This window comes from Microcebus murinus, chromosome 4 (genome assembly GCF_040939455.1).
Source record: "Microcebus murinus isolate Inina chromosome 4, M.murinus_Inina_mat1.0, whole genome shotgun sequence".
NCBI lineage: Eukaryota > Metazoa > Chordata > Mammalia > Primates > Cheirogaleidae > Microcebus > Microcebus murinus.
This window is the reverse complement of record NC_134107.1, coordinates 17,818,425-17,839,737: the sequence shown is the minus strand read 5'-3', so window position 1 is coordinate 17,839,737 and position 21,313 is coordinate 17,818,425. Positions and strand designations below refer to the sequence as shown.

General features: G+C 38.6%; 1 protein-coding gene across 1 annotated transcript in view; it reads left to right on the top strand.

Moving 5' to 3' along the window:
- LOC105861290 (fatty acid desaturase 2-like protein FADS2B) overlaps positions 1–16,034 on the top strand; it is a 46,123-nt gene extending 30,089 nt beyond the window's left edge. Inside the window, exons 6-12 of the mRNA XM_012746678.2 lie at positions 2,004–2,064; positions 8,442–8,518; positions 8,702–8,799; positions 9,815–9,911; positions 12,944–13,023; positions 14,236–14,361; positions 15,719–16,034. Of these exons, the coding sequence (XP_012602132.2) occupies positions 2,004–2,064; positions 8,442–8,518; positions 8,702–8,799; positions 9,815–9,911; positions 12,944–13,023; positions 14,236–14,361; positions 15,719–15,770 (591 nt within the window). The 3' untranslated portion in view covers positions 15,771–16,034. The remainder of the gene's footprint in view (positions 1–2,003; positions 2,065–8,441; positions 8,519–8,701; positions 8,800–9,814; positions 9,912–12,943; positions 13,024–14,235; positions 14,362–15,718) is intronic.
- Positions 16,035–21,313: the final 5,279 nt, after the last annotated feature.

Here is a 21,313-nt window from a genome sequence, read left to right as displayed (position 1 = left end):
GACAGGAAAAGGGTGGCAGAGAGGAGGGGAAAGGAAGAATGTGCTGGCCTTGAAAACCAGCTATTCAGACATTTTAAAAGGGGAGGTTGTAACTCATCCTGGTACAGTTCAGAAACTGCTGAGTTTCTGCTTTCGTTCTTCTCTGAGACAAGATGGTAATAGAAGGGGCAGCTGATGTCACAGTCTAAGATTTGGCTCCTTACCTTTTCTTGGAGAAGGGATTATAATTATCACAGGGGATGTGCCCCTGCCCTCCAGATATGGCTGAGGCCTGAAGCTCACACTTGCTGTTCTCTCTGGGACCCTTCAGACTGTATAAAAGCAAATTATCCATCAGGTTTTAAAGAGAGAGATTTATATTTAATATCTCTTTTCCATCTGGTCAGCTCTTTTCAGAGGCTATGCAAAACAGAACTGCTGGGTACCTGTCAGTGAGAGAACTCTTATGACTGGTACTAGAATATTTTAGATTAGATATTTTCCTATTAATTTTACAAGGATATCCCTTTCACTTTGTCAACTTGTAGGCTTATCCCTAGAACTGTGACATGTTGATTTCTCTAGTTGTTCCCCCCACTGCCCAGAGCGAGGGAGGTTGTCCCACTGCAGTTCATGAAGCAGCCTGGCTCTCTCCACATCTGCCTTCCCCAGAGCTGCGTTCAGTGCACCTGCTGCCTCCTCACACATGAGGGAGGCTCCTCTCCAACTCCTGCACGTGCCTAGAGTTCTATATAATATACTTTCAAAGCCACTGTACAGGACACTGTTTATACTCTGTTTAAATGCTAAAATTATTTAGATCCTGAAACTCAACAGTTTCTCATCCAAACCATTTTTGATGAGTCTTGAGTTTTTCCTTCCTTCCCTCTTTACTGTCAGTCTTTCTACTACTGTCTTCAGTCATTAATTTCTTCAACAAGCATTTATTGAAACTTCTATGTCCTGAGCTCCCATCCTGAAAGACTCGGAATCCTCCTTTAAAGTGATATAAAAAGCAGGCCAAGCATTTTCTACCTAGTCCCTTTTCCATATTTCCCACTACTGAAATATTTGGAGGTTTTGCAAGAGCTGCAAATAGCTATTATTACTTCATCACCATTACAGTTCTTTTAATTTGTGACAATAAGAGAAGGAGGAACCAACCCCACTATCCGAATAAGTGAAGAAAATTCATGAATTCCCTCAATAAACTTCTATTTAATGTCTGCCAGGTACTGGAGGTATAACCATTGCTTCTGTCCTACTTTCAAAGCATTTCCTGTCTTTATGCCCTACACACAGACAGATTAGCTAAGGGGACTCCTAGAAAAAGGAATCAAATTCTCAATAGTGTAATATAACAATTATACGATAATATGAAATAAATAATTGTGTATAATATATAATAAATATTATGAATATTAGCCTTAAAATCGTTATTAGCATGCCTTAAAATAGTAAACCATGTGTGAGATTCATGATGAGAATCCAAAAGAAGAAAGACGAGACAGATAAGAAGGGCTCATGTCTATATCTTTATCATATAACCATTTGTCATCTGTTGGATGAATAAATGAAAATGGAGTCTGAGTTATACAGAGGATCCTAAATCACACAGTTGAAGAAGAGCTATAAAAAGTCATTAGAAATATTACTTTTCAGTCTCCATTCCAATTTACATAGGAAATAATTTCAAAATGATTTCCATTGGAATAAAAAAATGATGACAATCCCCATAATCAAATGATCACAAAATCCACAATCAATTTCTGCAAGAATCATTCACATTCATTTAAAGCAAAATGAAGCCACATGATATACTCCCATCCTGGTTTTTATTTTTTTAGTGACTCAGGATTCACAGCTAAGAAAAACTGAATAGAGATGGCTCTTTCTATGGAGATTTTAGACACGAAGATACAGAGAGTGACATGCACACTCAGACACTCACACATCCTTGAGGGTAATGAGCAGAAGTGTTCTCTCCTATTTTACCTTATTTCTCTCTCTCTCTCTCCATTCAGTATGGCAAGAAGAAAATCAAATTCATCGACTATGAAAAGCAGCACCTGTTCTTCTCCATGGGTGAGTCTGCCAGGGGCACATTCCTTATCAACCCATTTCCTTGGAGCAAGCCCTTGTCAGGCCAGAAGGCTGACTGCAATTCTCTCACAGAAACCTGACATTTCCTACTGTTACTGAGAAAAGCAGGATGTCTTGTTTCAGACTCACTAAGGTAGAAATCTGCAAAGGGAAATGGAAAAGCAAATAGGCCTTTTTAACCAGCATCTCCTCACTCTGTGAGGTGAGCAGGGAAGCAGGGAGATGCCCCACGAGGGAGGGAAGGCAGCTGCCAGTCAAGGGGACCTGCACCCGGGACTCTCATCCTGGAAAGACGAGACACCTGTCAAGGGAAATGGAGACAGGTACTTGGGCAGGGAGGGAAAGGAGATGGGAAAATAATCCAGAAGCATTTAGTGTGACACCAGGAGAAAGAGGCCCAGGAATAAAAGGCATGCACCACAACCCTGTGTGGAAGGAAGCTGGCTGCTCCATGGCCTATGTGCAGCCGTAGAAGGCATGAGACCTACACACCTGAGTGTGAACACATAGGCCAGGCCCGAAAGAAAATACGGTAGCTGAGTAATTCTGATGCCAAGAAAAGAACATCTTGAGAGAAAAGCCTTTGTTCTTAACCAAAATCAAACTGATGGCAGCTCACAAAGAGAGTTTTCAAGGAACCTCAAATCTGAGCATCTAAAACATGCAATCTCACAAATAGTAGACCACGTGTGAGATTCAAGATGAGAATGCAAAAGAAGAAAGACGAGACATAAGAAGGGTTCATGCCTATATCTTTTATCATATGACCATTTGGAATCTGTTGGATGAATGAATGGGAAATAAACCAAAATCAGGTTAGGAATCAAACATTTGCTATAGGCCAGTGGTTCTCAACCAGGGACAGTTCCCCACCCCACCCCCACCCCTGGGTACATTTGACAGTGTCCAGAGTGTCATATTTTGTTTATCACAACAGAATTGGGAGATGGTACTGATATCCAGTGGGCAGAAGCCAGGGATGCATTGTAAACATTCTATGATGCGCATGGCAGCTCCTCATGACAAATAATCATCTGGACAAAATGCCAACTGTCCTGAGGTAGAGAATGACTGGTGCAGGTGATCTGATTTGTACAAGCCAGAGAGGATGGTCGGGGGTGATTTTGTTGAAAGGTGCGGCTGACCATCCTTGCTGGCTCTTCCACAGCTGGAATCTAGCCTCCCCCATTCCTCACTGGTCACCTTCCTCCACTGTTGCAAGAATAAGGATATTGGTGGCCTATTTTGACAGGCAGCAGTTCTCCAGCCTAACTAGATGTGTGTTTGCACAAGAAAATGCTGTTCAGCTTTCTTTTATGAACTTCTCTGAGAAATGTGTGGTTACCTCCCCCGTCTGCAGTGGTGCAATATGCCCTGAGCTAATGAGGAATGAGTGAATGGTGTGGATTCACTGCAGAATGCCCACTGCACAAGCCACACTGCCCCCCAAGAGCTGTTTCACTGAGGCCTTTCCCTGCAAATGCCAGTTTAGCATCTTGGGTGTGAATGATTCTGACTCGAATGTCAAAGAGAAGGGGAACTGGACATTTGTTAAAGGCAGCAAGACGAATTTCATTCAGGCTACTGAAGTAGGGGAGAGAGACGTCAGTAGCAGGTGAGCTTAATTATAATGAAACAAAAGGTGGGAGAGAGGTTTTTGAAATGTTGGGGCAAGCTAAAGAAAGAGTACTGAAAGATGTTGGGGTTTTGGTAGGAGTGGAGGAGTTGGTAGACATGATTGATCCAGGCTATTGTTTCTGCTTTCTGGAGCTTATTGAAGATGGGCTCCTGTCCTCCCACACTGACCAGGATACAGGGACCTTGTCCTTCTTGATGACTATGTCTCGGAAGGATGGCTCTCAGGTCCTTCAGAAAGATATTTCTGGGTTGTAAGATTTTTTATTTTTTGCTACTCCAATGGAATTGCTCATTATTGGTCTGTTCAGGTGTGCTAGTTCCTCCTGATTGAGTCTTGGGAGGTTATGTGTTTCCAGAGATATTTCCATTTCCTCTGTTTTTGAGTTTGTGTGCATAGTGTGTGTGCATTTTCTTAGTATTCGTACATGATAATTTGTATTTCTGTGGTATCAGTTGTGATATCCTCTTTGTTTTCTAATTGAACGTATGTGAGTCTTTTCTCTTCTATTTCTGATTATTCTAGCAAGATATCTAACAATTTTGTTTATCTTTTTAAAGCCCCACAGTTTGGTTTTGTTGATCCATACAATTTTTTTATTTCAATTTTGATTAGTTCTGCTCTGATCTTAGTTATTTCTTTTCTTCTGCTGGGTTTGGGCTTGGTTTGTTCTTTCTTTTCTAGTTCCTTGAGATGTATGATTAGATTGTTAATTTTGTAATCTTTCTGTCTTTTTGTTATTGGTATTTATGGCTATTAATTTTCCCCTCAGAACTGATTTTTCTATATCCCATAGATTTGGAAGCTTGTGTCCTCTTTGTCATTAGGTTCAAGGTTCTTTTAATCCCCACCTTAATTTTGTCATTGATAAAATGATCATTTAGAATCAGGTTGCTTAATTACCATGACTGTGTGTAGAATTGTGTGTTTCTCTTAGAGTTGATTGTCAGTTTTATTTCACTGTGGTCTGAAAAGATACATGGTATGATTTTGATTTTTTGATATGTTGAACCATATTGTGTGACCTCAATTATGATCAGTCTTGGAGATTGTTCCATGTGTTCTTGCATTGAATAGTTTTGGGATAAAATGTTCTGTATATATCTGTTAGGCCCCATTGTTTTATAGTCTCATTCATAGCCACCAAGAAGAATTGGTACCTATTCTGCACAAATTATTGCATATAATAAAGAAAAAGAGAATACTCCCCAAGTCATTCTATGAGATCTGTATCAACTTACTACCAACGCCACAAAAGGACACAACAAAAAAGAAAACTACACATCAATATCCCTTATGAAAATGCATGCAAATATCCTCAATGAAATGCCAGCAATCAAAACTGAACAGGATATCAAAAAATAATTCACCATGACCAAGTACACTTCATTCCAGAGGTGAGGATGGTTCAACATACTTAAGTCAAAGAATGTGATTCATCATATAAACAGAAGAAAAACAAAGATCATATGATCATCTCACTTTATGCAGAAAAAGTATTCAAAACACATTCACGATAAAAACTCTCAACAAACTGGCATTGAAGGAATATATTCAAAATTATAAAAGCCAGAGATAACAGACTTATAACCAGCATCACACTGCACAAAGAAATGTTGAAAGCATTCCCATTAAGAGCTGGAACAAGACAACGATACCCACTGTTACCAATTCTATTCAACATAGTGCTGGAAGTCCTAGCCAGAACAATCAGGCAAGAGAAAGAAATTAAGCATTTCCCAATGGGGAAAGACCAATTCAAAGTATCACTTTTTGTGGCCAACATGATATTAAACCTAGAGAGCATCAAAGATGCCACTAAGAGACTCCTTGAATTGATAAATCCATTCATCAAAGACTCAGTTTACAAAACCAATGTACACAAATTATCAGCATAAATATACACCAATAACAGGGGAAACTGAAAATCAAACCAAAGACTCAATTCCATCACAGTAGCTATAAAGGAAATAAAATACCTAGGAAAATCCTTAAACAAGGAGGTGAAAGATCACAACAAAAAGAACAATACCACTGAGGAAAAAAATCACGGATGATATTAATACAAACAATTGGAAAAACATATTATGCTCATTATTTAGTTGTATCTACATTATGAATATGTCCATTCTACCCAAAGTGATTCACAGATTCAATGCAATCCACATCAATATACCAACGTTATATTTCACATACCTAGAAAACATATTTTATGTTTCATGTGGAACCAGAAAATAGCCCTAATAGCCAAAGCAATTTGAAGGACAATGAACAGATCAGGAGCCATTACATTCAAACTCTACTACAAGGCTGCAGTAACTAAGTCAGCATGGAATTGGCACAAAAATAGAGAAATAGGCCAACGGAATAAAACACAGAACCCAAATATAAAATTGCCTACTTACAGTCATCTGATCTTTAACAAAACAGATAATACACTGAGGAAAAGAATTCCTAGTCCATAAATTGTGCTTGGAAAGTTAGTTAGCCCCATTCAGAAGAGTGAAATAAGATCCATATCTCTCGCCACTTAAAAAATTAATTAAAGATGAATAGAAGACTCAAATGTAAAAGCATGAAAATTTTACAATTATAGAAGAAAATGTTGGAAAACTCGTCTACATATTGGCCTAGGCAAAGAATTTATGAACAATACAATGGCAATCACAGGAACAACAATAATAAATAAATAGGACTTAACTAAATTAAAAACCCTCTGCACAGCCAAGGATATAATGAACAGACCAAATAGACAACCCTCAAAATGGGAGAACATGTTTGTATCATTGAATCCAATAAAGGACTAATAACCAGAATATATAGAGAATTGAAGGAAATTACCAAGAAAAAGTCAAACTGCCCCATTAAAAACAGTGCAAAAGACCTCAACAGAAGCTTTTGAAAGAAGATAGACAAATGACCAATAAACATATGAAAAAATGTTCAACATCACCAATAATTAGGTAAAACAAAGTAAAGCCACAATGAGATTTCACCTTACCACAGTCAGAATGTTCTTTATTAAAAAGTCCAGAACAATAGATGTCCCTGGGGTTGCAGAGAAAAAGGAATCCTTATACAATCTTGGTGGCAATGCAAATTAGCAAATCTCCATGGGGAACTCTGTGGAGATTCCGCAAACAACTAAAAGTAGGCCTACCATTTGGTCCAGGGATCCTACTACTGGATATTTACCTAAAGACAAAGAATGAATTTGATCAAAAAGACACCTTCACTCAAATGTTTATCATAGCACATTTCACAATTGCAAAGATGTAGAATCAAGCCAAATGCCTGTCAATTCATGATTGAATTTATAAAATATGGTGTGTGTATGTCATAGAGATATATGTATAAATGTGGTATATGTATACCAGCCTTGAAGAAGGATGACTTAATGCCTTTTATAACAATTTGGATGGAATTGGAGACCATTATCTTAAGCCAAGAATCTAAATAATGAAAAAACAAATAGAGACATATGTATAAATGTGGTATATGTATACTGGCCTTGAAGAAGGATGACTTAATGCCTTTTACAACAATTTGGATGGAATTAGAGACCATTATCTTAAGCCAAGTATCTAAAGAATAAAAAAACAAATACCACAAATTCTCACTATTGAATTGGAACTTACAGATGACCAAAAAGCAGCACAGATGGATGTAACACTAAATTGAAATGAGTCAGAGAAGTCGTGTGATGGATGGGCAGAATCTGACATGAAGGTTACAATAAGCACTATCTGAGAGTTGGGAACAGTTATACCCTGACTCAAACATTATAAAAGCAATCAATAATAGCCAAAACATATATATATCTGTAATATATTGAAATTTAAAAATATAATAAAATAAAATGAAATAAAATAAAATATTATACAAAGAGAGAAAAAAAAAGACATTTCTTAGTTTTAGAAGATATATCTCAATCCAACAGAGCAAGGATTTTCAATTGTAAGTTTTCTAAAGTAAATGCTCTAAAAAAAGGAGAACAAGTGCCTATAGTCAGGTTTGGGCTAGAATAAACTGTAAATTCTTTTGGCAGCATTGAGCTCTCTCAGGCAGAAACTTAAAGGGGGCTGGAATCTTCTGAGAGACAAGACACTTGAGCTTTCAGAAACAATGCTAGCGTTTATTCAAGTTTCTTAGGGTGAGGGTAGATGAAATCATTTGTGCTGAGAGTTTGCAGTCCTCGTAAGACAGTATTGAGACCCTCCAGGATAAGATTATTCAGAGGATCCTGACTAGAGTTTGGCCAAGGAGAGAGTCTTTGTCGAAAGTCAGAGGGTCTCCATCAGACTCCTGTGAGATCTGGGCAGCCTCAATGGTGCTGGGGTAGATGCAGGTAAATATTTTTTTTGACCAGGTAACAAGCACATCTTTTTTATTTCTGCCACACCCAATATTGTGATAGGGCCCAATCCAAAGGATTTTGGGAGACTGAAGGACTCCTACAACCTTGAATATACTTGAAAGCTTAGAGCAGAAGCTCTTTGGAAATGCCTCCATCAAAAATGACTCAAATCTTCTGGAGCTGCTGACCAAATTCCTGGTGCAGCTTCATGAACGTGGAAAGTCTACTAGAGTCCAGGATGTGGACTTGCATCCGTCTCAGGGCCAGCACTGCAGGAGTGGCACAATAAGGAGACAGACTCCTGCTGACTTGCACTGGGGTCACATTCTGATCATTTATTCACCATGTTTTTTTGTTCCTTTACAGGTGCGATCCCCTTCTCCATGCCTACATATGTCAACCTGAAATCCATCCGCTTGATGTACCTTAGAAGAGACTGGGTGGTGAGTAACTTGGCTTTTTCTATGAACCAGACCAGCCAGAAGAGAAAAAATGAAAATGCTTGGACACCTCCAGACATAGCTCAGGGCATAAGATTTACTCAGTAACTAAAGGGACCACAGGCCAATGAAGAGGAAATGAAATTATGTTCAGAGCATCTAACTTTCAAGTGCTTTTCTCTGCAGGACATCGCCTGGGTTAGCAGCTTTTATATCCGACATTTCCTCACATTTGGCCCTTTCTATGGAGTCTTTGGAACCCTGTTGATGATATATTTGGTGAAGTAAGAATATTCTCTTATTACCAGAACCCAGGTGACCCTCTTACCTCCCTTATCAGAGCCATTTGTCTTTATCAGAAGATGATGACACCATGAACAATTTCCCACAACAGAGTTGTTTTCAAGCAAATGTTTAGAAAAAAATAGTTGAAATAGTTCAAAAAAAAAAGCAAGCTCGTTGCAAAAAGCGTTATCCTGATCTCCACTTTTTCCCACTGGCTTAATTCCCAGGAAAGCATTTCAGGGGATGCCCAAGTCCTTTAACAGTGTAATCTATTGACACCCATCATAATCTCTGCCAAAGGTAAAGACAGGACAGGAATATTTTAAAGTTCTTTCATGACTAGAGATTTTTCCAGAAGCAAAGTGACCCCAGACTACTCCTTTTGCCTGAATAGCCCTCTATACCTTTCCAGTGTATTCCTCCCTTATTCTGTGGTAATAATATTCTCAATCCTAAATAATTGTAAAGATGAGGGTAGCTACTATGCTTCAGATACATTACTAAAGACTTCATACGTAATATCTTGTTTGATGTAATCCTCATGTAACCCTGTGAGGGAGTATCACCTTTATTTTTCTGCTGCTGGAGTTGAAATTCAAAGGAATTAAATTACATGCCCAAAGGTATGTAAGAGCAAGTTGGGGCCAAAGCCAGTGCCAAACCAGAACTTCAACCCACTCTATCTGGGACAAAGTCCAGGCTGTCAACCACTTTGCATAAGCCCTGGAGTTCCCCTGGCGTTTGTGATCTTTGCACCAAAGCTACCAAAAACTTAAGAAGCACAGCTCTAGATATCTGGCAGCAGGGCAGGTCATGTGGCTGAATCCTTCGTCACCTCGGGTTATAAAGGACATAAAGGGCTTTGAAAGAAGAAAAAGCATGACCACCATTTTCCTGGAGCTTTTGATTCTCCAGTGCTCAGCCAGGTGCTCCAGGGGTTATGAAGCCCAGTGCTGTGCTTGCTACTGAAAAACCTCAGAGAGTCCTCACCTGCTCCTGTTATTCCACTAAAAGGTTTCTTGAAAGTCCCTGGATTTCGTGTGTTACCCAGATGAGCCATATACCAATGAAAATGAGCATAGAGGAGAACCGGGACTGGCTCAGCACTCAGGTAATGGGGAGGGAGAATCCTTCAAACAACACTGATTTAGAATCTGGGTACCTCAAATGATAATGACCCACCCTTAAACAGTATGGGCTGGGGGACAGGCACCATCGAGGGCTTTGCATTTATCTACAGGAGGTATTATTTTATCATAAAAAGTATGATTATTTTTCATTTTACAGATGATAAACTGAGGCACAAATTTTAATAACTTATATAAGGTCACACAATTAAGTGGTTGAAGCATATTTTAAATCCTAGGCAGTTGGATTATCAGGCCTTTACTCTAAACCAAAGGCGAGACAACTGTACTCTTGAGGCCAAATGCAGGCCACAGCTTGGTTTTGTAAATAAAATTCTATTGGAGCACACCCATGATCATCCATTTACATGTTATTTGAGACTGCCTGCATGTTGCAACAGCAGAATTGGTTTGCTGTCAAAAAACTGAAATATTTTTTTTTTAATTATTTTTTTTATTTTGGTATATTATGGGGGTACAGATGTTAAGGTTTCAATAAATGCCCATTTCCCCCCCTCCCCCCAAAAGTCTGAGTCTCCATCATGACCATCCCCCAGATGGTGCACATCTCACTCACTATGTATGTATATACCCGTCCCCCTCCCCCCTCCCACCTGCCCAATACCCTATTACTGTAGCACCTATGTGTCCACTTAGGTGCTACTCAGTTAATACCAGTTTGCTGGAGAATATATCTGGTGCTTGTTTTTCCATTCTTGGGATGCTTCACTTAGTAGTATGGGTTCCAGCTCTAACCAGGAAAATATAAGGTGTGCTATATCACCATTGTTTCTTAGAGCTGAATAGTACTCCATGGTGTACATATACCACATTTTATTAATCCATTCTTGGATGGATGGGCACTTGGGCTGTTTCCACAGCCTTGCAATTATGAATTGTGCTGCTATAAACATTCGAGTGCAGGTGTCTTTTTTGTAGAGTGTCACTGGATCATTTGGGTAGATGCCCAGCAATGGGATTGCTGGATCAAATGGTAGATTCACTTGTATCGCTTTAAGGTAATTTGCTAATTGGCACTTTATAGAAAATATTTGCTGACCCTTCCGCTGCTATAAAGTCTACCATGACACAGCCCTTCATGTGAATCTGAGACTACAAGAGTTACAGAATGAATTTTATGCCTGTAAGCACCATGGAAATCATATTAATTCACTGTATGGGTAGAGCGTCCCAGAGAAAGGAAATGGCATGCTCTTCAAACATGCCATTAATTCATAGAAAAACTATAATCAGATGAACGCAGAACACTCCTGCCTTCTAAGCCAAAGTCACCACACTGGCCATTCTAGGGTTAACACGGAATCCATTCATTATCCTGCTTCCTTCTCCCAGTTTATACCCAACCTAAGTGGACTCTCCTTGAGTGTTTCTCAAACAGAATCACCTATTTATTCACAGAATCACCTATATTTTTTTATATTATAGACTTCTTGTTTCATTTATTTAATCATTAGTAGGTTCAATATTTTTCATATATTTATTATTTCTTTATAATTCTTTTCCTGTGAGTAACCTGCCGATGTCCTTAATCCGTTATGCTATCTGGGTATTCACACTGTTTGTATTGCACATCGATCCTTCTTTGTATATTATGGATATTAACATACTGTACGCAACTTGTGTTATAAATATTTTCCAAGTTGATTTGTTCGCCCTGTAATTTTATTGTGGAAAATATTTATTAAAATATCAGATTGTCTTGCATTTAGGCTCCTTGAAAATATCTGTTACAGTGAATCAGTCAATCTTCTTTTTTTGACACAGCCTACTTTGTGATGATTATGTCACAAACATATATCAGACATTTAATTAAAATAATACAGTACCATGTCATATCTGTAGCTTATATATGAAGCTAGCAGACCTCTTCACCAGCCTGCCAGATTTCTTGTCCTCAGAAGGCCCTCCATCTCACTCACAATGACCAAAGACTGAAGAATCATTTCACACTATTAAAGGTTGTTGAGAACCTCAAAGCTTCTGTTTATGTAGGTTATGTCCACTGATATCTATTGAATTTGAAGTTAAAATATAAATTATACAGTCTGTATTTATTCATTACTTTTAAATTAAAAAGTGTAAATTCAATACAGTTTGACGTCACAGTGATGATGGTCATCCCATGTTTAGTTGCCTCTGGAAAATTCCAATGTACAAGCATGAGAAAATATGAATTAAGAAGTTAAATGACGTCTTAGATTTATTATGAAAATAGTATCAACTTTGGAGATTTCATTAAGGTATCCTGGAAACCTCAAGATTCTCTGAACTATACTTTGAGAAATACAAACATAGAGCAACAGTAGATGCAACATTCAAAATGGCAACAACCCAGGCAGACTAAAACCTTTAAAAAACATTGAATAAAATGATATTCATAAAGGTTTTAACCTTGGCAGCCTAGAGAAACTACAAATTCTTCTCAGGATAATGTTTTTGAACACTTAAAATACATAAGATAATAGCAGTTTCCTTTATTTAGTTTCCTTCGACCGCAATTAAGTGGTTGAATAAAGGAAACTCTTAAATTGGAATACACTTCCATACAAAAAAAACCTTTGGATAGAACTTTTGAACTAATTACTTCTCATTTAGAAGTCCTTCAAGTCCACAACATAAAACTGGTATTCTACCCCCGGAATCCCTATTGAAATCCTACAACCCTACATCCATCTGCCAATGTGCTAATTTATGACACCTCAGTCTTCCATGTCTCTGTGTCGACAGAGATTTTTCCCATCAAATCCTACATACATTCTCATGAATAAATAGATTGCCTTGTATGTACTTCTTAGAAAAACATCTGATTTCCTTCTTGAATTGTAAGCTTTTGAGACCAGGGACTATGCATCTCTTATATCCTCCATAGTTTCTAACATAATATAGATACTCAACAAGTACTCGATGAATGATTGACTAAATAGAAGAATAAATAAACATTTTCTCTGTTTGACACTTGGGATCATTTATATCTAATATAAGCTCTTCTTTGCAGGTCTTGGGCACCTGTAATGTTGAACAATCCTTTTTCAATGACTGGTTCACTGGGCACCTGAACTTCCAAATCGAGCACCAGTGAGTAAGAGAAATAGTTCATGGCAGGGGCAAGAGTCGTCACTTATAACAACCCCAAATACAGTCTATTGCAGAGCATCAGGCTCAGTGTCTCAGAGGGGAAAAAATAAACTAGGATTCTCTAAAGGTTGCTATCTTTCTATTAGCATCAATGGTAAGGGAAGGAAGAAAGAAAGGAAGGAAGGAAGCATTAACGATTCTGAGTATGGAATGGAATCTTGGAAAAGTACCAGTGACTTAGTTTCCAGATCCCTACAGGCTTAGGAAATAGTGATTGTTTTCTATGTATTTGCTTTTTTGGTGAATCCAAAAACAATAGCACCACTTGGGTAACCAAGTTATATGGAAATTTAATTAAAATTGAAATACCTATCTCTTTAGAGCCAAGTTACAAAGTCATCAACAATGACACTCAGTCTCTGATACAATTTCCAAATAGTATCTGGCAATACTTCACCAATGAGTCATTTGTGTGGACATGTAACAAAGAAAGAGAAGATGATGATACTTGGAGAACCAATCTCTTTAGAATATTCAGGGGAGGGACGTTTTGAGTCCTTTTTATCTAAGGCTTATCTAGAATAGTCAGTGAAGAAATCTCTTAGATATGCATAATATTTTCTCATTCTTTTTGTTGTTGTTGTTAGTCCTTTAAAGCCTCAGCAAAAGGAATGATTATTATTCATATTTTATCAAAAAGGAGTAAAACCCAAGAAGGTCGCCTGGCTAATTAGCAGAAACTTTTAGTTAAGAAGCCATTACCTTATTCCTTTCCTAGGGTTTTGTCCTATATGCCATGTCAAGAACTTATTGAATACTCATCTATTTATGTGATAGGAGTTTGATGGCTAGAGAGAAAGAGAGAGATAGCAAAGACAGAGCTGAGGAAAGGGATATCTCCAGCTTTCCTAGCTAATTCAAAATGATAGACCACACATACCTTCATTTGACCTGGCCAAAAATAAACATATTCTATGAGCTAACATTTATTTGATTGGCATTGTCCAAATGTTTACCAGCCACAGGGCTCATAGAGGTGCTGAAAGATAAGAGGAGGGTATGTTAGTAACAATTTATAAACGTCACAGAAATATTATGCAAGGTCAAGGTTGAGTCTATTGGTGTTATAATTTTATTTGGTGATAGAGGAGTGAAAAGTCCTTTGGGATTCTCTTTAGGTCTAAGATTTATATTTACTGTCTGTTTCCCTAGTCTGTTCCCCACAATGCCTCGCCATAATTATCACAAAGTGGCACCTCTGGTGAGGTCACTGTGTGCCAAGCATGGATTGCAGTATGTGAATAAGCCCCTGCTGAAGGCGATTGGAGATATTATCAGGTGAGAATATAATTTCTCTTGGTTCACAACTCTCACTTCTCTTCACTGCCAGTCCCCGACTACTCACTGGTTTGTGGGTCATTCACCCGACACTCATTTACTGAGGGCGCCTGTGTGCGCAGCATGGACACAGACCCTACAGGGAACCATCTCAACAGCAAAGATATTAATAACAACAATAATATTTACCCCTCACCTGCTGCCTTCTACAAGTACTTCTTAGAGAAAATGCCTTCCTCCCTACTGAATTTCAAGTTTCTTGAAGCCAAAGATGTGTGTTTTTTGCTTTTCTATCCCCCACAGAGCCTTGCACACACGTTTTAAAACTTACCTGGTGGGAGGAACTGTGCAATCATCTGGTCCAGTGTTGCAAGTGTAGATACCACAGGGTCCAGTGGGACATAAACCTGTGAATCAACTGTGGTGACTGATTAAGAATAGTGAAATGTGCCGGAACCAAAAATCCACACTCATCCTTAGCTGTTAACATACAATTACCTAGAGAACATTGATTTTGCTGGTGAAGTTACTAGTTAGAACTCTGGGTTTAATAACTTTCTCTTGCTTTTAGGATTGGAAACAAAACATATCTCAAATCAGGCTGGCAGTGCAGGCCTGGTCTGACTTAATTGCTGACTAATGCTCCAGCTGCATACTCTCGTAACACTGCCCTCCTCCCTTCCTTCCGTCTAGTTATTTGGCCACCTTCAGGTGCTACAATCTCCCTGCCACAAGCCCTCTCATGCCTTTGCTATGTTTTCTTCCAAACCACCACCTCACCTCATATCGCCTTGTCAATTCTCATTCACTCTCCAAGTCTCATCTCAAATACCTTTTCCCAATGTCAGTCTTCTCTGATCCCCAGGACTAAATCCATCACATGTTCTTACAGCACCTAGTTCTCTTCATTTGAGACCTTTATCACTATCATTTTTAAATAACACACTGGGTAACAAATGGTTTGCTCTGTGTCTCTCAAGCTAGACCAGGAGCACTATGTGGACAGAACTCACATCTAGCCCAATCATTGCTGTATCCCTACAGCCCCCCAAGATATCTTCCACCTTATAAAATAGTGCAGCTAGGTGGATATAGGATGGGTTGTTATATAGGTATGTGGGTACACATAAAAATAAGATGGACGAAACTCTCATTCTCCTCCATAAAGAAAAGGTGAAGTCACCTGCTAAAAGGAGCTTGGTGTTTTTGACCCATCCCCACTGGTGCACAGAGAATGACATTTATCAAATGTAGCTGTAAATGATGATGTTGCCCTGATCTAGGCAATTGAGCAAATTGAGAACCCCTTTTGCATATCAGTCTCACTTACTGATAATTTTATTTACTCCGCCCACAGGGCTTTGAAGAAATCTGGAGCTCTCTGGAAGGAAGCTTACTATGAAACATAATGTATGCATGTAATTGCATCTCTGAAGGAGGGCAGGTATATGTGCAAGAGCCCTTCCCTGCTTAACTGGGAATTAATTAGCACCACTGGCATATGTGAGTTTGCCAAGAATGTGAATCCCAAGGATACCTGATGATCCATTCCCTGAAGGTCTTCTGCATATAAGAAGCCAGGAAACACAAGATGACATTGACCAGGGTGATAAAAAGGAAGTGGGAGCCCAGTGTTTCTGTTGTTTTTTATGTTTTCATTAGAATCTTAAACAATGTGGTGCTTCTTTAGGGATTCATAAACATATAGAAATGGTGTAAGAGAATCAAGAGAACAGTAAAACAAATTAAGGATCATGAAGGAAAAAGGGTGCTGGGTAAGAAAGAAAATTTATTGATGGAGTAAATTTTAATTTGCTTGGTGGGTTGGTAGTCAATAAAATCATCATTTTTCTGAATTCACCATCTCAATTGATTGTTTTACTCATCCTGTGCTGACTGGTATTTGCACTGGTGAGGCATTGGCTGTATTTCTATTGCTTGTTCAACATGCTTCCCAGAGGAGAAGAACCAAAGTCTGTTGTTTTAACAACTTCCCAAATTGCTGAGCACTGAGTTAGATTTATATGACCTGTCCTGCAGGTCTTCTTACCTCTGTCCTTCATGCTGTGGGGCTGGCTCCATGGGCATATGAATGAAGGTGGCCTCATCAGCCAGGCTTCTGCCTCTTTACACTAAGTGACTTCCAAGAGTTATATCATAGCCCTATCCAAAATTCTCCAGTGGATTCCCATGGCTCTTGGAATAAAGACCAAACGCTGAGACTGCCCCACCCGGTACCACTCTGGCCTTGTTCCCTCTGCTTCAGCCCACAGGCTGTCTTTAAGTCTTCATGCCCCTTTCTGTCACAGGGCTTTTACTCCTGATCCCAGTGTCTGAACCACTTTCTCACCCTCCCTGCCCTCACTCCCTCTCACCTGGCCATGCTGCCACTCACCTTGAGATCTTAGCACCCTTATCACATCTCAGCATAGCTTTACCCACCACCCCAGGGATGCTGCCCTCCTCAGTCAAGGCCTACTGTGGTGTGATCTGTAGCAAGCACCACAGGGATAGCTTTACATTCATTGGTATTATTTCTTAATACCCTTGTCTTCCCCTGTAGCCTGCAATATCCATGACAGCAGGTACTGCCTGACATGTGGTAGACACTCAGTGAAGATGCACTCAAGGCAGGAAGGGAGAAATGCATGGATGGATGCCCATCCTAAGGGGCTACAACTTAAAGTCCTCCTTGCTCTCTCACCTGGAAAACATCCCCAGGAATTTTCTCCTGATAATTAGAAAACCATTTGAACTTTTCTTATCATGAGAATTTTCTGATTACAAAAATATGGTAATGTAAATTTTTGTAGTTAGGTAGAAAGATAAATATTTCAGAAACACGTCTATATTCTAATTAGGAACGATTACTTTTTCATTTCATTGTGGTAAGAACACATTATTATAGCTACCCTTTTAACATATATTTTAACTGTATGAGACAGTTTTTTCTTCTATAGGCAGTGTTGCAAAGCAAATATCTAGAACTTATTCATCTTGCATAACTGAAATTTTATACCTGTTCACTAGCAACTCCTATTTTTTCATTTCTCCTCTCCCTGGCAACTACCATTCTATTTTTGATTCTATGAATTGGACTATTTTAGGTACTTCATGTAAATAGAATCATACAGTATTTGTTCCTCTGTGAATGGATTCTTCACGTAATATCTTCAATGTTAATCGTTGTTATTGCATATTGCAGAATTTCCCTCATTAATGCTGAATAATATTTCATTTCATGTGTATACCACACATTTTTTATCCATTTGTCCACTGGTAGACAATTAGGTTATTTTCACATCTTGGCTATTGCAAACATGACTTCAGAGAACATTAAAGCCATGTCCTTTAGATTCTCATTTCAATACTTTCTAATACATACCCAGAATTAGGATTGCTAAATAAAATTCCTACCAGTCTATATGAACATGTACTATCAATGAGTTCTGAGCTACACTCTTCATGGGCAATATTCCATTTAATCTTCATAACAGGTCCATGGGGCAGGTCGTATAATTAACTTCATGTGATAGATGAAAAACTTAGGTTTAGGAAGGCTAAGCAATTTTCCTGATGTCACAAGTAGGAACTGGTAGTGTAGAGTTTCAGACCCAGGAATACCTGAGCTCATAGTCAAAGATCTTTCATTATCATGCCGTTATCATGCCAGGATATCCAAACTACAGGAGAATTCAGTGGCAAGAATTCAACCCAGGTGAAATTCCTCTTCTCTATGGCCATCATTGTATGGCTTTGCCAGATTCCCATTTTCTTCTAAAGCTTTAATCTTCTTGGCAAAATTAGGCAATGAGAATTTGCCTACATTTTCTGTTGGGCATTAAATAAGAGTGACTGGTTTAGAAGTCAGGTTCCTAAACTCTAATTTCAGCTCATTAATTTAGTGCCCTAAAATGAGTTTGGCCAGGTCACTTACCCACTTCATACATCAATTCCCACATTTATATAGGGCCGGGGCATAATATGACCTGGTATATGTGCATCATTACATTATGTGACAAACAAATGAAGTAAGGCAAATGGAATCAATTTATAAGCAGGAAACACCCATTCAGAATCTAATTATTGTCATTATTATTGTAATGGGTGATCCTCCCCTCCCTGAGCCACTAAAATCAAAAAAGTCCACAGAATGACACAGACCCATAGAATGGGTACCTTTCCTGAGATGAGAAGTTTATAAGCCACAATGAAAAAACAGTTTCTCCTCTTGCAACAAGTAACACCATGAATCACATTCCACTTCTGACTGTACCTAATCCCCTGGGGCCACTATCCAGCTCTCAGGCTGGGGGAGAAGGATGGAAAGTCAGGGTTCCAGTTATCCAATCTCCTGGCTGATCACGGGAGTGTGCAATTCTTATTGTTGGAAATCTTACATGAACTGTAAGTGTACCATTTGTTCCTAAGTCAATGTACAATAAAGAAATCTATTGACAGTTTCCTTGATAGTCCTCTACACTACAGGTATACTCTTAAAAGTGTAGAAACCACAGGAGATTGGACTTAAACTCACAGAGGGCAGGGATACACTCAGGACTTTTTTCGTTCACAGTATTTTTTACCAAACAGACAATGTTTAAAGAATTTTACACTGAACATCTATATAGCTATCACTTGAGTTCAACATTATCTTTTTAGTAAACTTGCTTCTTTTTCTATCTATTCATCTATCCATCTTTCTATTTATCCACGAATTCATTTTATTATTTATGCAATTCAAAGTAAATTTCCTATTTACTTTCTTTTTATCTAAAAGTGTGATTGTGCAAACAACAAACAATGTTTGTCCTCTTCAATAAAAAATTCATCAAAATAATGTGGTAGCTTCATCTCTAATAAACTAGTAACTAATAAACTAGTTACATTTTCTGTAAAATTAACTATTAACTCAAAACAGAATACACCTTTTTTCCACATACATATATTTTATTTATGTTCATTTATTCATATTTCTTCCAGTTATCTTCATGATTCCCTTTAATCTGCAACACGTACCAAGCAGCATCATGGATCAGTCACTGGCCTCAGTCGTGTGACAAGAGGCACATGCCCTGCCTCTAGTGTACATTTCAATGGAGAAGGCAGCCAATAAACAAGTACATGGATGAAAAACCAAGATGGTTATATATAATTACATTAGAGAGAACGATAAGCATGTGACTAGATTACTTAACAGGATCAAGAAAAGATGAGTCTGAAAGGAATATTGAAGGAACCCACCATGAGAGCCTGATTAGCAGGATCATCAGAGGCAAGTGCAAAGGCCCTGAGACAGGAACAAACTCTGTTCAAAGATGAGAGTAGGAGACCTGTGTGACTATGGAATAGTGTGCAAGGTTGTTTCCCCACTATCACTTGAACTTCATTTCTTCATGATTATACCTTGATTTGTCTTTCTGGCAGCATTCAAAATAATTTTCTATTATTTACACAAGCATAGTTTTCTCTGGGAAGTCTTCCTAGACCTAAATACCAAGTTAATTCTTCCTTTCTAAGCTCCTGTGCCCTGTGCACCTCACTAACACAACTAACTGATCTCTGTCTGTGCCAACCACTGACTGAAGACACCAGGAGAGATCAGCTAAGTGGCTATTGCAACAAGCTGAGTGAGAGTTGATGAAAGCCTGAGCTTGGCTGGTGGTGCAAATATGAAATGTAAAGTGATAAATAGAGACACACCATGGAGGTTGCAGCCATAGAACACGGGAAGAAATTATTACATCCTAGGGAACATAAAGATAGCCCAAAGTTTGGATTGTGGGAGGAGACAAAATAGAGGAGGAGGAAAAGTAATAGGTCATTAAATAGGAAATGTGCGATTTCAAATAAAAGTTTATTTTGTTATATCTCAAATAAGAAGTAGTGCAATTAATCAAAGTATGCACCTAAACCATCCACACAGTTTTGCCATCTCAATGGTAGCTTGCTCTTGCCAGCAATGAAGTAGCCAGGAGAGGGAGCAGGGAAGAAATCGTGAAAGGTGTTTTCTACAGCTCGTTTAGAATTAAATGTTTTTCCTTGCAAGAACTGGTCTAAAGCTTGGAAGAAGTGGTAGTAAGTTTGTGCAAGATCTGGTGAATATGGTAGATGGCAGAGAGTTTCTGAAGTCCAGCATTTTTAGTTAGAGCAGCATTAGTTTTTGTGACAGGTGGTCTTTCAAGAGAATTGGCCTGTCTCTGTTGACCTATCTTGGCTGTGAAATCACAGGAATCCTTAGCATTGCATCTGATTGGCTGCAGTAGACAACCACTCTAATTGACTGACCAGGTGTCATGAAGCTGTAGTACATAATACCAGCAATGGACCACCAAACATACCCCAGTAGCGTTTATTTCTGAATATTCAGTTTTGGACTACATTTTTGGAACTTTGTCGTTATCCAATAATTGTGCTGAATACTTAAAATTGCCAAATAGTCACACAAGTTAATACTCCTAACTCATTTTAAGATCCCGAGCTTGCCCCTTCCTTGCTAGAGATTACTTCCTTTATAGATGATGAATGAAATACAAAGAATTATGTTGAGTTTCAGTAAAACAACATATGCAGCAGTGTCAGCTCCATGCCTGGCTACTTTGTCAGCTTCCAACTGATCCCTCTTCTTCTCTGCCCTTCCCTCCTCAGTACCATAGGACTTGATGTGGAATCTCCCTTGATCATCTGAGATATTTTCATGTGGGGCTTCTTTTTCTTTTTATTATTATTATTTATCATTCAGGTCCCCTCAAATACAAGGCTTTCCTAAGTATTAAATCCAATTTAGGCACAGAATGCCCATTTTTTTGTTTGTTTGTTTTGGCCTTGGAAAATACAAGCCAAGGTCCCACCAGTCCTCACTTGCCTTACCTATCTGGGCTTCAAAAAGACTATAGACTGGCAGAAAGGAAGGGATTTGGAGACCAGCTACTCCGGCTCTCTCAGATTTGCT